Source organism: Notolabrus celidotus, chromosome 22 (genome assembly GCF_009762535.1).
Source record: "Notolabrus celidotus isolate fNotCel1 chromosome 22, fNotCel1.pri, whole genome shotgun sequence".
Lineage (NCBI taxonomy): Eukaryota > Metazoa > Chordata > Actinopteri > Labriformes > Labridae > Notolabrus > Notolabrus celidotus.
In genome coordinates, this window is record NC_048293.1 from 5858575 (window position 1) to 5875462 (window position 16888).

The following is a 16888-nucleotide window of genomic DNA, read 5'->3' on the forward strand; positions in this document are numbered from 1 at the left end:
TGAACAACTGTGTTCCTGTAAGGCAGGGGTTCCCAAAGTGTGGGTCGGGATCCCCTGGGGGGTCGGGAGACATAAGTGGGGGGGTCGTGAGATGTCTTCCAGAATGTTTTTTTTATTTAATTATGTAAAAATAGCACATTTTGCCCACTATAGTAAAAAATATCAACAAAAATAGTAGCTTAACTTGAAATAAAACCTTGAAAGTAGAAAATGTAATGAGTTTTCTGTCTTTCTTTTTGTCAGATGACTCCTAAGTTTAGAGTTAGTGAACAGTTAATTATCAAAAGCATCAGTAGCAGCAGGTTAATTCATAACGGCACAGGAAGCACAGACACATGCTCATATAGGTAGGCTAATTTTCTGCAGACCAGCTAAGTGAAGCCACATTAAATCCCTTTGAGGGACAGTGGGGGTCGCAAGTCTTTGGCACCAATATACGGTGGCCCTGAAGTGCAAATCACAACAGCAAATCAGAGAACACAACGGCAAATCAGAAAACACTACGGCAAATCAGAAAACGCTACAGCAAATCGGAAAACGCTACAGCAAATCAGAAAACGCTACAGCAAATCAGAAAACGCTTCGACATTAACCAAGCCGGAAGAAGTAGGAATCCTCGGGGGACATGACTCGACTCTGATTGGACTGGTCTATCCTTTGACCCGGAAGAACATGGTTTACATGTTTTCCAAATATGAGTGCCGCCAGCGACAACGTACATGCAGCTATTACAGTATTTCTCAATTGCTAAAACACATTTCTTGACATCCACCACGCTTTTCTGATGTGCTGTAGTGTTTTCTGATTTGCCGTAGTGTTTTCTGATGTGCTGTAGTGTTTTCTGATTTGCCGTTGTGTTTTCTGATTTGCCGTTGTGATTTGCACTTCAGGGCCTCCCTACATATATTTTGGGGGTCGCGGGCTTAAAAGTTTGGGAACCCCTGCTGTAAGGAGTTAAACTGGGATTTGAATGTTACTTTCAGAGGGCAATCAAATTATCTGTTTAACTAATTAATAAATATAGCTACAACATGTATTTTAAGTTGTTAAAATTGATGTGTGTATGAATAAATGGCAACATTGACCCTCAATAAACATCTACCCTTTAATTAAATACATACATAAAATACTTCAGAGGTATAAATCGTCTTCTAATCGGATAAAGTACAAAAATTATATTTCCATTTTCATTAGTTTGCCTTACTACTTTCTTGATTTTGTTATTCCCGAAACATCTCGCGATAGTAGCTGCAGTAGGATTGCGTTCGATTGCGGTACCCGGAAAACATGTCAGAGTGGGATCTCATTTCTCACGCACATCTGCCTGTGACGTCTCCCGATCCAACCGGTCAGGCTGCTGCTGTGTTGGTAGCTGGTAGGTAGCTAGCTGCTAGCTAACCTACTGAGCTACCTCCTCCTCCGCCTCCGAGGGCAGCTGAACGGAGCCGTGAATGAACCCCGCGCATCGATGCATCTCCTGGGGCCACGATGGCAGCGACAGACACGGTCTGAGTCATAGATCCATCCTAGCCATGTAGCTGAGTGCTTCATTATATCTGTAGTTAATGTTAGTGTGATTCGTGCTCCCTTAGCTGTTTCCACCAGTAGCTAGCTTTTTTCTGTCCGGGAACAGACAGCGGCAGCTAGCCCCCCTCTCTCGCCACTACAGGAGGATGCTGAAGCTGTTCGGTGTGCTGGTTATCCTCGGACTGGCCCTGGCGTGCATCACCTCCTGGGTGCTGGACAGCTATGACACGGCTTGGCACCCTAAACGTAGTGTTCAGCACCCGACTGTGGGTGATGGAGATGAGTCGAAGGGGAGTTCTCCACCATTTCCCGGCGGCGAGTTGAGCAATATATTCTGGTTTATACAGGTGGGCTTTTTAAACCGTCTTTCTAGCTAGCTTTGTTTAATCTTGCAGGGATCCAGGTAGAAATTCATTTCATTTGTTGAACATCTAACGGGAGAAGAATGTCTTTGCCTCTGCATGGTTGTTAAATGAGGCTAGCTTTAGTAGTTCACCCACTGAACTCTCTCTGAATGATTGACTGAATGGGGTCACTGACCACTGAAGTGTGTCATTGTCAGGTAAAAAAAATGATTCAGCAACACAGTAAATTGTAGTTAGACTTCGCTCTTTTAGTGTTTTACAGCTCTGAACAAAGCAGTATCAAGACCTTTCCATCATTTATTTTCAGTGGTGGACAGTAACAAAGTACATTTACTTGAGTACAGTACTTAAGTACATGTTTTGAGTATCTGTACTTTACTTGAGTATTATTTTTTGTGGATACTTATTACTTTTACTCCACTACATTCAGAAGACAGTTATTGTACTTTTGACTCCACTACATTTCTATCAATGCTCTAGTTACTCACTACTTTAACTTTGAAGTCAGCTCATGAATGTCCCTCTCTTTTCTGAAATCTGATCCTAAGACAGTAAAATGTGTTTGTGTAGTTCTGTTTGTCTCAGTGGTTTAGCCATACCTGTATATCAAACGCAGAGGACATTTCACTCAGATCAGGCAGTTCATTTAGAGGTGGTAATCATGGCTATAATTCTCCACCTGACCCCCCATGACCATATCTTCAGCCCATTTTAGAGGTTTTTGAAATGAGGAATGATGCGTATCATTTGAAATGTTCACCTTGTTTCCCACTCTGCCCAAACATACAAACATTCACAGTCCAACCTGAGAAAGCATATTGAGCTACATAACGTTTGTTTCATTCCAGATGAACATTTCAAACTAAGTTGTCTGTGCTTGGAGTAACTTAGTTCCTGTTTTTATTCCATGGTATAGTTTGTAGAGATTTCAAGTAATGGTTTCTAAATAAACATAATGTAACAGAATGTATTCTTGACTGCACTAATGTATTTTGAGAATACAAAGTTTTGAGATTTTTAAAAAAGTACTTAGAATACTTAAGTATTTTTAAAAGCAAGTACTTCAGTACTTTAACTCAAGTAATGATCTAACAGAACAACTTTCACTTGTATTAGAGTAATATTTGACATGGAGGCTCTATACTCTGACTTAAGTAATGAACCTGTGTATTTTGTCCACCACTGCTTCTTTTTGTCCCTGATTGTGTTTTTTATGTCCGGTTCAAGGTGTCCGACATTCACATAAGCCGGTTTCATGACCCCAGACGCATTCCAGATTTTGAAAAGTTCTGCACTGACACTGTTGAAGCAATCAAACCTGCTCTAGTTCTTGCAACAGGTACAGTAACTCCCCTGTCTTTTTGTATTCAAATACTTGGGAAGGCTTTGAGTAGTGAAAGGCTGACTGGGTGTGGCGCTTGTGTAACTGTAATCACGACAAAATACAGATGTTATGTGTCCCTTCTTAACTCTGTCTCTTCTTCCCACTCCACAGGGGATCTCACTGATGCGAAAACAGAGAGTAAGGTGGGCTCTTTGCAGCATGAGGTGGAGTGGCAGGCCTACCACAATGTCTTGAAGAGGTCCCGCGTGATGGAGCGCACACGGTGGATAGACATCCGTGGAAATCATGGTAATGAACCTCATCACTTTATCTCTATGTGCTCTCCACACCCACTGCTTCAAACAAACACAACCCACAGTAGCGAGTACACTATTAAGATCCCGAAGAATCCATTAACTGCGGTGGGTTTTAGCATCGCACGGGAAGTCATCCTGCCCCTCCTTTTTAATGCTGCTCTCTCCTCTGTTATTGGATCCCAAGCTATTAGATGTGAAACGAGATAGTGGGAACTGTCAGATGAAAGAAGGCTCATTATTTGATGTGGAGTTCATCTGACAGCTCTTGTGCTATTGATCACAAGTTGTTGATGTGTGTTGGTCTATCTCTTGGTGGGTTCTATGGTAACAGCAGATTATATTCAATATCTGTATGTTACATGAAGAAATCTGATCCCTGGATTAATTATGAATCACTCTGAGGGGGATTTCTAAATTCCACATTCTGGATTTGAGTTGTAAAGCTCCTCTCTTGTCTCTGACCTCCTCTAAATGTTCATATTCTGACAGATATCCCTATTATTTCTTTATTTCTTCACAGATGCCTTCAATATTATGTCACTGGACAGCACCAACAACTATTACAGGTCAGTATGTAATCCTCAATGCAACAGTAAAGGTCTGATATGCACCCAGTCTGCTTCTGCAGGTTTTAAAGCAGCAAGCTAAGCGTGAAGCTGCTGAGAGCATGTAGTAACTTCAATACCTCTGAAACCCGAGCAGCTGCAGGCCTATTTATTGACAATAATCCAAGCAGTCTGAGCCTCCTGAAGACCAAAATAGAAACTACATGAACAGACCGACTCTCTTCTCGTCTTTTGACACACATTGTGTTTTATGTGACATTGCTGCTTCCGTTAATTCTCAACGATCTTTCATCTGCCTTATATTTCTAATGCTTCGGTCATCCTCTGCGAGACAAAGTCTGTCTCCTCCACAAGCCTAATTTATTTATTGATGTATTTAAAATGCATTAAATTATCCGAGGACTGTATTAGCAGAGTGGAGCTCGCTGGCTCGGTCCCAGACCACAGCAGAACGATGCTCACGTTGACTCTTCTTCGATCTCCTCAAGGAAATACTCGGCCAATCAGAAAGTTGGCTCTTTCCACTACGTGCACAAAACCCCCTTTGGCAACTACTCCTTCGTCTGTGCGGACGCCACTCTGACTCCAGGACCCAAGAGGCCGTACAATTTCTTCGGGATACTAAACCAGGTATAGCTGCTGCCCTTCAACTCACAGAACACAAGGTACTGATGATGTTTTTACACACAGAGAAACTCACTGCAGAGGCTGTTTCTTGTTACGCCTGTATTAGGTAAAGATTGGAGAAGACTCAGATTAATCAAGCTTGTATTAATTTTTATAAGTTGTGTTTTTTGGGCATTTTTCGCCTTTATTGGACAGACGACTGAATAGAGACAGGACATGTGGGGAGTAGAGAGTGGGGGAGGATATGCAGCAAATGGCTAAAGCTGGGAGTGGAACCAGCAACCGCTATAGTCTTTGTACATGGGCCAATGCTTAACACGCTAGGCCAACCGTGCCCCAGCTTGTATTCTTTTTTTTATAAAAAAAGTATATTTTGGGGCTTTTACACCTTTAATTAGAGAGGATAGGACAGTGGATGGTGCAGGAAACTGGGAGAGAGAGTGAGGGAATGACATTCTGGAAAGGGGCCGCAGGCTGAAATGGAACATAGGCTGCCCGCAATTTAACCACAAGGCTAAATCAGCACCCAGCTTGCACTAATTTTTAAGAAAATGCCACCAAATAACAAAAATAAATAAATAAAAACATTGTTTATGGAGCGCTAGTTTGGCCTAGCAGTTGAGCCATGCGCTTCATGTACAGAGACCATAGTTTTCAAAGTGACTGACTTGGGTTTATGGCAACACGTGGCCCTTTGCCGCGTGGTATTCTTCACTCTCTCCTACTAGTTCCCCTCTCTATCTTATCCGTCCTATTTCTCAAGTAAAAGTTAAAAAAGCCTGAAATATGTTTAAAAATGTAGTTTTTGCAAGAAATAAGCTAACAGGAGGTTGAATTAATAACTTTTCTTACACTTTGAATAAAAAAAATGTAAGGTCAATTTCCTAAAAGAGAAACATGCCTCACCATCTTTTCCCTGTTGTCAAAAGAACATGTAATTCCCCTAGTTTCATGTTGAATGTAACGCATTAAACTTGTACCTAACGTAAAGTCTCTTTCTCAATAAACGACAGACTCAGATGGACCTGCTGGACACGTTCAGAGCTGAGAGTCTTAAAAGCAACCAGTCGATCTGGTTTGGCCACTACACCACCTCTACTGTCGTCTCCCCTTCACCTGGAGTTCGGGATGTGATGAGGTAAGAGAAGCTTGTTGTTCAAAGCTAAACTAGTTTGTTTGTTTTATTTGGGTGTGTATATAAACACCTCTTACTATATATTTTACCATCAATTTCTTGCTGTTGCTCTTTCACCTGCAAGCTTGACGTCTATCAGACACTCCTAGGATAAAGGAGCCAATGCTTCTCCAATAAATCAAAATAATGGTTACATTTAAGATGACGTGGGGTTTCTTATTCTTAGATCTGCAGTTGCGTATCTGTGTGGCCACCTGCACACACTAGGCGGCCTGATGCCCGTCCTCCATAGCCGACATCCCCAAGGAACTCTGGAGCTGGAGCTGGGTGACTGGATGGATAATCGCAGGTAAGTGATTAAGAAGACTGAATGACAAAACACATCTGTGCTTTTTTACTCCTCTAACACTGCTTGGTTTGGATCCTCTTACATAAAAGTCCCCTCAGCTCCTCCGTTATCTCTGGGGGTATCTGCAGGTCTTAATTAGTCTTCAAAAGACTAATAAATTCCCTCAAAGACGGGCTTTGGAGGGTATGAAAGGCTTAGATTTCATTTAGACTTTGCTGATTTTCCTGCCTTGAACAATAACATCAGTCAAAACGATGATTTGATTTCCTCAGCATGTTGTGGGTGGATGTGATACGCCTATTAGCAAGACGTGTGATTTGTGATCATTACTGTTTGTTAGCCAGGAAGCTCAGTGACTCATAATGGGCGAGGGTCAACCTTAAATGAGCTCTGATGAATTAATTGTTTTAATTATACTGATTGTACAGATTAAGGCTGCATCATCATAATTCTAGGCCATGATTTTTGGTTACATCAGAATCTCTTTGGTGTTAAAAAAGACTTGACTCTGTCCCCCAGGTACAGAGTTCTGGCTTTTGACCACGACCTGCTGAGTTTCTCCGACCTGAAGTTCGAGCAGTGGCCTGCAGTGCTCATCACCAACCCCAAGGACGCGCAGTACCTGCACCCCGGAGTGGAGCCGCTGGGTCGGATACGAAGGTCGACACACATCAGGTGCCTGTTCTGTGTTAGCTGATCCCTGAGGCCTGCAGTAGCTCTACCACACATGCTAACACAACGCAAGGTTTCTCTGATGTCCTGTGCAGCGCACACATTTGTGTAGAGTGCATGTCGCTGATATCTTTATAATGTCAGTGTCAAATGAACTATAGTAACCTCAGTATTGGAGGTTCTGAATTGTTTTCTTTGCACATTAAAGGACTTATTACCATCATTTAAGCATACATCTTTGAAAATTGCATAAAAGTTGCGTATATATCCTTAAACCATTCAATGTACCATGTTGCTGGATGTAGGTTTTTGAAAACTTCCTTTTGGCTGTGTCAGCATTTATAATAATGAATGTCTTCTCTGTCTTCTAAAGGATCTTGGCCTTCTCAGAGGCAGCAATCACAGCCGTGCATGTAAGCGTGGACGGCGAACCTCTGGGGAAATGTCACCCTGCTGGAGGTCCTCTTTATGTTCTGCTGTGGGATCCATCTCTCTACCTCACTGGACTGCACACCATCAGAGTAAAAGTGGAGGTCAGTGCAGCATAATTTATCTTCCCCTTACACTGACATGTGTTTGGAGACTTTTAAATATTTTATAGGTCCTGATTAAATTTGTTTGCTTGGGTTGAATTATGGCTCACTCTGCTGTCTGGGCACTGCGGCTCTGATACTGTTCTTACTTATATTTATAGATGTAACCATTTGTACCTGTCTTGTCTTGATGGGGTTTTTCTTATGTGTGTGTCAGGACGCGGCAGGCCGGTCGTCGGTGCGGGAGCAGCACTTTACTCTGGAGGACGACCTGACTCCTAGCTTTGGTTTCGTGCAGTCCTTCATCCTCCTCACAGACCACTACATCCTGGGCCGAGTGGCCTTCATATTCATGATGCTGCTGAACATCGGCATACTGTTGGCATTCAGGTTCTTGAGTGTTCCCTCCAGGAGAGGTGAGCCGTGATGTTGTCATTAACTGATGTTGAAGTCTGCAGAATCTGATTAACAGAAATGTTCATGGCAGTTTTTTAATTTTAAAGATTTTTGTTGCTACAAAGGCAAAAGGTAGTCATTTCAATATCAACAGTGCTTTATTTAACATGAATGTAATTTTGTTTGTCTGTCATCAACAGGAGTGTACTCTCAAGTGTGCATGTCACTGCATCTGGTCAGTACAATGGACACCTTCTTCTACTCTCTGCTGCTCTTCAACCTCTGCACAGCCTTAGGTGAGTCAACGGCTTCTGCAGCTCCTAGTCAGCTCTGTTAAGAATACATGCAGGCAGGGGCTGGACTTTATTTTGATGGGCACACCATGTGACAAATCACATGCATGGACAGACTAATAATAATAATAACTTTATTTATATAATAATAATAATAATAATAATAATAGTAATAATAATACATTTTATTTAGAAGCGCCTTTCAAAACACTCATGGTCACTTTACAGACAGATTAAAACACAGTAAATAAAAACAACGTGATGAAATAAATAAAAACAAGCAGAGTTACATCAAGTTAAAATGAGGCAGTGCAATTAGACAAGGAATGCAATTTGAAACAGGTGAGTTTTAAGTTTGGATTTGAACAGGGGTAGTGAGTCGGAGTTAGGGATGTCTGGTGGGAGTGAGTTCAAGAGCTTTCATTCGCTCTGCTCCCCATGGTGCTGAGACGGGCAGGGGGCACAGAGAGGTGGAGGGAGGAGGAAAACCTGAGGGAGCGAGAGGGAGCGAGAGGGGGTGACGATGTGGAGGAGATCAGACAGATACGGAGGGGAGAGGTTGTGAATGGCCTTGAATGTGTACAGGAGGATTTTGAAATTAATTCTGAATTTGACCGGGAGCCAGTGAAGCTGCTGGAGGACGGGGGTATATATATATTTCAAAACAAATTACAAAGCACTTTACAAAGAAGTTTAGAAAGCAGTAGTCAGTAGTTAAGAGGAACAAAGCAATGAACCATAAAATCAATAAAAAGCAAGTCTAGAATAGTGAGTTTTTAAAAGCGACTTAAAAGACGACAGTGTGTCGGCTTCCATGGTATCCTCCAGCAGGTCATTCCACAGCTTAGGGGCACGAACAGAAAATCCTCGATCACCCTTGGTTTTTCTGTTTGAGTGTGGAATAGTTAGTAAAGACCTACCGGAGGATCTGAGGTTACATGATGGCTCGTAGGGAGTCAAGAGGTCAGCAATGTAGTCAGGAGCTGACCCCCTACGAGCTTTAAAAGCCATCATTTTAAAATCAATTCTAAAATGGACTGGGAGCCAGTGAAGTGATTTTAAAATGGGTGTAATGTGTTCTCTCCTGCTGGACCTGGTTATGAGTCTGGCTGTGGCATTCTGGATTAGTTGGAGTTTGTTGAGGTTATTTTGTGAGAGACAGGAGTAAAGTGAATTGCAGAAATCTAACCTGGATGAAATAAAAGCATGAATTACTGTTTCTAGGATTCTTTTCTAGACTAGGATCAGGCTTTTATGTGAAAGAAGGAAGGGGGGGGGCAGTCGTTCCAAAGACTGCATGTAGTGGTACAGGCCAGGTACACAGAGAGACGGAGGAGCTGGATTTAAATGCAAGCACATCAGGAAAATGTAAAGAAATGAGAGAAAAAGAAGCAGCATCTGGCTGCATTTTAATTTCAGTTTGATTAAAATGTTAAATATTAGTAACTGTGTATTATTTTTGTAATGAAAAAATCATAAAAATAAGGTTTTTATGAACACACTGAATGAAAAATTGCTTACCAACACAAAAACCATTCATAATTGCTAAATTAGGCTAAAATATAAGGCTCTGAGTGATACTAAATGAAGGGTCATATGGGAGCCATAAGAGCCAGCTCTTCTAAAGGAGCCAAGCCGAAGGAGATGAATCTTTGAAAAGCGCCGTACCTCCCATCACTACTGTCTCATGCTTAAGGCTGAACACTCATCCGCTTTAACATTACAAGAGCATTACAAGAAGAAGTAGATACACATAGGCAACAATAAGATCTCTTTATAAAAGTGCAGACATGATTTTTTGTGTTATGTTGCACTTGATCCTGTAGAAAAAGCTCCTACAGTCTGATGTCTGCGCCTCTCCTCTCAGGTCCATGGTTTATAGGAGAGCTGATAGATGGCCATAGTGGTGCCTGCTTCGCCTTTGGGGTCTTCATCGACGGACACTTCCTGGAGGGCAGTCTCACTTATGTTGTTGGAGTTGTTCAGGTGAGAAAACACATTTTATGCATCACATCTTCATCTCAGAAATGTCTGCGTAAGAAGAAGAACGTCTTCAAACAGTCTTTGTGTGTTCTATATTTTCCTATATCGGCTCTAACTTCCCATCATTAGGTACTTTCCACCTTAAAGCAGGTACAGTCTTTGTTTTCAATGCTTGGTTTGCCTAAGCTATAAGGAGCTTTATATCCTCTTTCAGCTGTTGATTTGGTTTCCTGCCCACAGCTCGACGACCTTGGCTCATTAAAATCGCTCTTTTTTGCAACAAATCCTTGAAGCACAACTGTATGCTTCCTGCTCAGCAGCTAATGGCCACAGTTTAAACTAGGCAGTGAAGTATTATGCTGCTGGAGAACCAGACATATCACTGAGGAGTTGGTAGAGAACATCGTCAGGAGGACAGAAATTCATAACCATGAGTATTATATCTAATCAATAACTGGATAATGGACAGCTTGTGTAGTCAGTAGTTTCTGAAAGGTTATTCCATCTTTGATTGTTTACTAGATTACAATTCTAAAGCTTGAAATGATCCAAAGAGAAACAAAAGGGTCTGCATAAGGAAAATAAAGACGCTATAGTTTTTATTATTTTGTATGTTTGCAACGTCTTTCCTGACTTACACTGAAAGTTTAAACGCTAAGCTTTGAAGAAAATAGTTTGACAGAGACTTATCTCTGTTTGAGGCGCTCACATGTCACACTGCTCACTCTGCAGGGTCTCAAGCCAAACAGCTTTAGGAGCGCTGCCTTGTAATCCTCCTCATTAATCAGTAATTAACCTGCGGTGTAACCCTTTTATCTAAATAATCACATTAACTCAACAAATCACATCAAACCTGACTCATTTCCTCTCTCTTTCTCTCTCATAGCTGCTGTTCTTCAACATGCCCCTCACCTCTTATCTGTGCTGGAGCCTTCACCACCGTTGCCGCGGCAACACCTTCCGATCTCACTTCCTGCGGCCGGGCTGCCGCTGGAGGACTCTGGCGGTGCACGTCTTCATGCTGCTGCTGCTCGCCTGGCAGGCCCACTCCTGCTACTTCCTCCTGGAGACCTACGGCCCCACGGCCTTTTTCCTGTCTCCTGTCCGCACGTGGGCGCTGGGCTTCAGTCTGATACTGGTGTACCGCGCCTGGACAGGCCCCGCCCCTCTTCTCCGGGAACACAGCAAGAGCGTCTCTTCCTCTTGACAGTAATTGCACTGTACCACCACCACTACAACCACTTCCACAGTCCCGGTCCCCCCCCCCCCTCCAGCCTGACTCACAGATATATTTTGCTGTCTCTATCCATCCTGGACGCCTCAGTTTCTCCCTTCCTTCCATATCCACTTCACAGTACATCTCTCACTCTCCTGTTTCTTGGTAGTATTGTTTACTTAATATGCATGTTATTGTAAAGCACTGGTGAGCACATTTCTGGCCATATTCATAGCAATGTGTACAGTGTAAGAAAAACCTTGGAGACATGAGGGTAACTAGCTTATTGGAGCTATGTGAGGACTTTTAAATGTGTGCCGCAGTCAACAGTACACAGAGAGCTGCAGTTTAAGCTGACTCATTTACTTGAGCTTACGCACTTTTTTGGAAGTGTTGCCTTGGCCTAATGCCACTCCACCACTGCCAAATGATGAATAAGAAAGATTTCACCTTTTATTCTTCCCTCTGGAAATCATTTCATTCACTAAGAGGCTAGACGTGCCAAACCCATCCTCTTGTTTACCCTCCAGTATACAGTTCGTGTGAATAAGAAAGAAGCGTGTACGCCTCATTTTGTATACTGTGAGCCCTCCCTGACTTCTCATAACTGACAGAGCGCAGTAGTAAGAGTCTCTTTAGTGAAGATCACACAGCTATTACAGCCCATGATGATCATATTTTCAAGTTTATTCTCCGTATGGTTACAGGAAATCGAAGGAAGGGAATACAAATCAGTTGAGTACTGTACATGATGATTTCAAGTGTTTTTAATGATTCCATTGCACACGACTGCCACTAAAAAGTCTCAATTCTAGCATTGAGTAGTCATATCAAAAACTTCAATGCCATTATACAGACACATACACACACACACACAAACAAAAACACACACACACACACACACACACACACACACACACACAAAGCTAGCCGGCCTGACTCTTTGTGCTCCTTCAAACGTGAATACAGAAAGCAGCTGTTTGTTTCTCAGGAATGTGAGCACTCAAACAACAGGCTGGTCCCAGAAGTATTTCAGGACAATGTTTTTATACTCCACAGTAGCTCAGTGAACTCAATCCATGTTAAACAGTTGAGATGTGTGGTGGCGAAGAAAAAAAAATGAATGTGTTCTAGATGTGATGAAATGAGATGGAAAAAAAAGTACTATGCTGTTTTCTTAATTTATTGATTCTGATTGTATTGAGTGGTTTCTTCCCCCCCTACATGTTATATTATATCTGCACTGGAAATGCCTGCCTCATGGTCATGTGGTCAGGATGATAAAAGAGCATTCCCAGCTTTGTGTGTGTGAGGACACATTTGTCTGTAATGCCTCAGAATGAAGATTCCTTAATTTCAGTGAAGGAGCGGGAGCAGGTAGCTGTCTGTTAAGAGTCTGTTGCACTCTTAATTCAATCCTTTCTTGTCTGTAGTAACAGGTGCTGGATTCTACAAGAACAATGTGATTTTAAAAAGCGACAACCAGGGTGGAGATCCCATTTATGAAGTCTTTTATTAGAAGCAATGTTCCAACAAAGGGTTTTTCTTTTTTGAGCCATGCACGATGTGAGTGCAGAGTAATAAGTGCTCAGCACTGTGAAGCAGCACGTAGTTTAATATTACAACTGCTGAGAAAATTAAATGATGTGCACTCATGCTGGCAATGGTTTAATACGCTTCTCCCCTTCTTTACATAGACGAGACGTTTCTTTCATGGGAGCAAAACCAAGTGTTTAATTCCATCATAAAGAGGATTATTTGAACTGATGGATTTTTGTCATCAGTATAAAGATGCTCCCACAAGCTATTTGATGTGTCCACAAGATGGCAGTGTTGATTCAATTCAAAGGGGAATACGGGGTGACTGAATCATTTACCCCTCAAATTTATGCATGATACTTTTATTTATTTATTGTTTGCAGGAAAGCACCAACAGTTTGTATTTGAGAGATAGTTTATTGATGCTCACTGGTTATGTTTATCCATCAATCTGGTTGATTTGTTCTGTACTGTACACTGACTTGTCTGTTCACAAGAAAAAACAGACATCCACTCCGACACCACTACCGTCACAAAGGATATACTGCAAGTGAAGTTGTGGTGTTCACTTGACTCATTCTTCATTCTTCATTTCCCCCCTATGTTCAGACACTTAAGTATATGAATGAATTGACGATGATTTTACACCTGCCACATATTTTTCTTGTGACAACTGAAATTAGAGCCAACCACTATTTTATTTTATTAATGGTTTATAGTGCTGTGGAATAAAATGTTCATTACAGTAAATCATATACTTTGTGTTTTGCTTCACATCATTGTTACATAACATTACATAACATGACATGGTAGAGAGCAAGGGATGGACTCAGTCAGCAATACTCATGTATTTAATTATTCAAGATTATTGAGGTGAAGCTCAACAGTAATATTAGTGTGTGGAAAAATACACAACCAAGAACATTTTTTCACCTAGGTTAAGCTCATCATCAAACAAAGTAACCAGTTTTGGGACTGCATAAAGACATTGCTAATGTATACTCAAACAATATAATCAGGCAGTGCTGGATCATACCAATTTATATATTAGCATCTACACGAATTACCTTACATGAAGGATTCATATTGAAGATATCTCCTACCAAGAACTTGTAAGATTTCATTTCACATTTTCATTTCACATTTCTAAGGAACACAATTTCCAGCAGCATATTTCTTATTACTGGAACCAGCTGGTGTCTGCTTATCAATGCAATACCTTACCAGAGTCCATTAAATTAGTGTTAACTGCATGGCTAGAAGGCAACTGTATGGTAATTTCCCTCATGTCTGGATCGTGCAGTCGCCAGAGAAAACTTCACTCTGATATCTTTATGATTTGCTTGCCAATGTTTCCCCCTTTCATCATAGAGCAAAATGCACCTGCAAAGAAATAAAACAAATCACGTAAGTCCTCCCTAGTTTACAAAAACGGTCATGCCATGAGGTAAAAGTCCAAATTTAAAATCCACATACCCCCCATATTTTCAATCCCGTCAACCACAGTCTCTAGCACCTGCAGAGTGGAGGCAAAATTATAACAAAATGGTGTGAACATACAAACAAGGAAGAGGACTGCATTTTGCAAACAAACAATGACGCCCACACAGTCAACCACTTGTTATCTTCATTTCCTCCTTACCTTGATTTGGCCTGATTTAATCCACTGGCTGAGCTCACAGAGGGCACTTTCTGCTTTGTTCATGTAGTTAAGCACCATAAATCGCTCCCGGGCGATATTCTTACTTTGCAGGGTTTTTTGTATCTCCTCACTCAAGGGAGGAGGATAAGGTACATCCTTGTTGTACTGTGAAATCTGCCCACACAGGATCACATGGCCTCCATTGTTCATCTGGAGATAAGGAGAAGGCTGGAGGTCAATGTTTGAGATGGATTTCATAAGGAACAAAACACTCACTGCCAAAGAAAAGTAGGATGCACAGTCTTGACTTCTAATTTTGTAATAGCTGGCAGCACAATTACTGAAAGCAGGGCCAACTAACACCTTAGAATTAACAAATTTTCCATCCAAAAAACAACGGATAAAAAGCACTGCACACGAATACAACTCAAGCAGTACCTGTGCAATTACAGTGTCACTGATGTTTCCTCCCACATTGTCAAAGTAGACGTCTATCCCATGAGGGCAGCTCTCCTTCAGCTTTGAGGGGACATCATCTTGACGGTAGTTGATGGCTGCATCAAAGCCCAAGTCTTCCACTAAAGCTCTGCACTTCTCAACAGAACCACAAATACCGACCACTCTCACACAACCGTCGAGCCTGCCAATCTGGAAAAATGAAAGCAGTGTGACATAATACCAACAGGATTTTACTTCACTTTAATTGTAGTTTAGTCAGTAGTAGTGTAGTTTATGTCAGCATTTAAACCAATTTTTAATTAGGGGTATTTCACTAAATCTAATGATCTACCTGAGTTGAAAAAAACAAGAGAAAACTGAAAGTGGATACATGTAGAAACCCAAATTTTGGGAATGTTTTTCCATACATTTAGCAATTATTTCAGATGGCTTAACTACAATACAATATATTATACTATAAAATTGCTGTATTTACCTGTCCAGCTATGGAGCCACAGGCCCCAGCTGCTCCACTCACCACCATGGTCTGACTGCCTCCTTTGGTGACATTACCCTTCTCTCTTACACCCAGCAGTGCTGTTAAACCTGTTATGCCCACTGCACCCAAAAAGTAAGACAGGTGTCCATCAACCAGCTGTGGATCAACCTGCAATAGAGAAAAGGCAATACCACTACTTACAGGGATACATTTTAGAGACATCCTCCTTTCTGAAAAATGACAAATGACCAAGTCCACCTATCAAAATGTTGAACATAGCAATATGCCACACCTTTTGCAAGACGCTTCCTTTCATGACAGCACAGGTCTGCCAAGGCCAGTTAAAGTTTGTGACCACATCTCCTTTTGTGCAACTGGCACAGCTGCTAGACTCAACCACACCGACACCTCCACCATCCACACATCCAGACAGCTGCCATGGAGTCAAGTATTCAGCCCCAGTGTCTTCGTTCATTCTGCACCGCTGCAAAGCAAAGATATAAGCAGGAGTGATGACATTTGCTGCATTAACCTCCATATGGATTCAGCTGGACCACATAATATGACATAGTCTTGAGTTAAAGAAGCAGCTTGAATCATTATGAGATCTAAAACTAGAACTGACTCTTTCAGTTTTATAGGGCTAACTCAAACAAGAAAAGTGTGCATATTAATTACAAGAACATACAATGTGTATGCATTCTGATTGTATGCATACCATGTAAGGGTCGACTGAGAGGTAAAGCGTCCGAACAAGAACTTCCCCATCTGTCAAGTCAGGTGATAGAGTCGTATCCTCCAGTCGGAAGTTTTCAGGAACAGGCGTCCCATTTTTACCTCAAAGTGGATAAGCAGTTTGTGTAAAAGTTTAAGACACATGGGTGCAGCAATGTTTCAGCACATGAAAGGATAAAATGAGATTTTTCTATAATGGGAAACAGCAAAGAAATTTATTTTCCTACCAGGTCGTGAGTTGAGTAGGACTCTCTGCACCTGCATCCTTCAAAAGTTAGGCTAGCCTTGATATCTTCTCTTATGGGTAATACACTTTATAAAACACGCAGCAAAAAACGTCACCTTTCTTTCTGCAGTATGCGTTGAATTGTATTGAAATACCACTCGAGGAAATAACCAAAAACTGCTGAAAACCGTCTCTTAACACTGTGTTTACATTAGAGGCTAGCAGAAAGTCAACACGCCAATGAGCATGTCTCATTCAGAGAAAAGCGAGAGGAGTCTCTGATACCAACTTCCGCCTTCGCCTAGTAATCTTTTGACGATTTCAAAGTTCTTTTTTCATCAGCTAAGAGTAGATTCGTATCTGGTATTTTACCCCTAGTTGACCAATTTAACACATTATACAAAATAGGTAGATATACACACCCTCTTGTGGAATCCGCTGTCTATTTGTGTATTGTGTCTTATACTCTGCAGGAAGTTTATTTTGCGCATGCGAAGTACTTCTTT

At 41.6% G+C, this 16888-nt stretch overlaps 2 protein-coding genes across 3 annotated transcripts; one reads left to right on the forward strand and one right to left on the reverse strand.

Annotated features, from left to right (window-relative positions):
• Positions 1-1257: 1257 nt before the first annotated feature.
• tmem62 (transmembrane protein 62) lies at positions 1258-13597 on the forward strand. 2 transcript variants are annotated; one of them, XM_034675745.1, is made up of 14 exons: positions 1258-1506; positions 1670-1874; positions 3120-3231; positions 3388-3525; positions 4054-4099; positions 4588-4729; positions 5740-5864; positions 6088-6210; positions 6730-6885; positions 7256-7415; positions 7633-7831; positions 8012-8107; positions 9972-10090; positions 10974-13597. In XM_034675745.1, the coding sequence occupies exons 1-14, from the start codon at positions 1469-1471 to the stop codon at positions 11292-11294; spliced, it is 1980 nt and encodes a 659-aa protein (XP_034531636.1). In that variant the 5' UTR covers positions 1258-1468; the 3' UTR covers positions 11295-13597. The 2 variants fall into 2 exon arrangements, with proteins under 2 accessions (XP_034531636.1, XP_034531635.1); XM_034675744.1 differs by having other exon boundaries at positions 1270-1506; positions 1634-1874.
• ptgr2 (prostaglandin reductase 2) lies at positions 13522-16655 on the reverse strand. Its single transcript, XM_034675752.1, has 8 exons — positions 16384-16655; positions 16140-16258; positions 15714-15905; positions 15419-15589; positions 14923-15132; positions 14485-14694; positions 14319-14358; positions 13522-14225 (listed from the first exon to the last, which is right to left on the reverse strand). Exons 1-8 carry the CDS (start codon positions 16418-16420, stop codon positions 14161-14163), a joined length of 1044 nt encoding a protein of 347 aa, XP_034531643.1. The 5' UTR covers positions 16421-16655; the 3' UTR covers positions 13522-14160.
• Positions 16656-16888: the final 233 nt, after the last annotated feature.

Coding starts and splice junctions, on each gene's coding strand:
- tmem62 (XM_034675744.1), top strand. CDS start 1,469: ATGCATCTCCTGGGGCCACGATGGCAGCGACAGACACG. Junction 1,507..1,633: donor CGATGGCAGCGACAGACACG/GTCTGAGTCATA, acceptor GTCCGGGAACAG/ACAGCGGCAGCTAGCCCCCC. Junction 6,211..6,729: donor GACTGGATGGATAATCGCAG/GTAAGTGATTAA, acceptor TCTGTCCCCCAG/GTACAGAGTTCTGGCTTTTG.
- ptgr2 (XM_034675752.1), bottom strand. CDS start 16,420: ATGCAGGTGCAGAGAGTCCTACTCAACTCACGACCTG. Junction 15,590..15,713: donor AAGGAAGCGTCTTGCAAAAG/GTGTGGCATATT, acceptor TCTCTATTGCAG/GTTGATCCACAGCTGGTTGA. Junction 14,695..14,922: donor GTGACACTGTAATTGCACAG/GTACTGCTTGAG, acceptor CCTTATCTCCAG/ATGAACAATGGAGGCCATGT.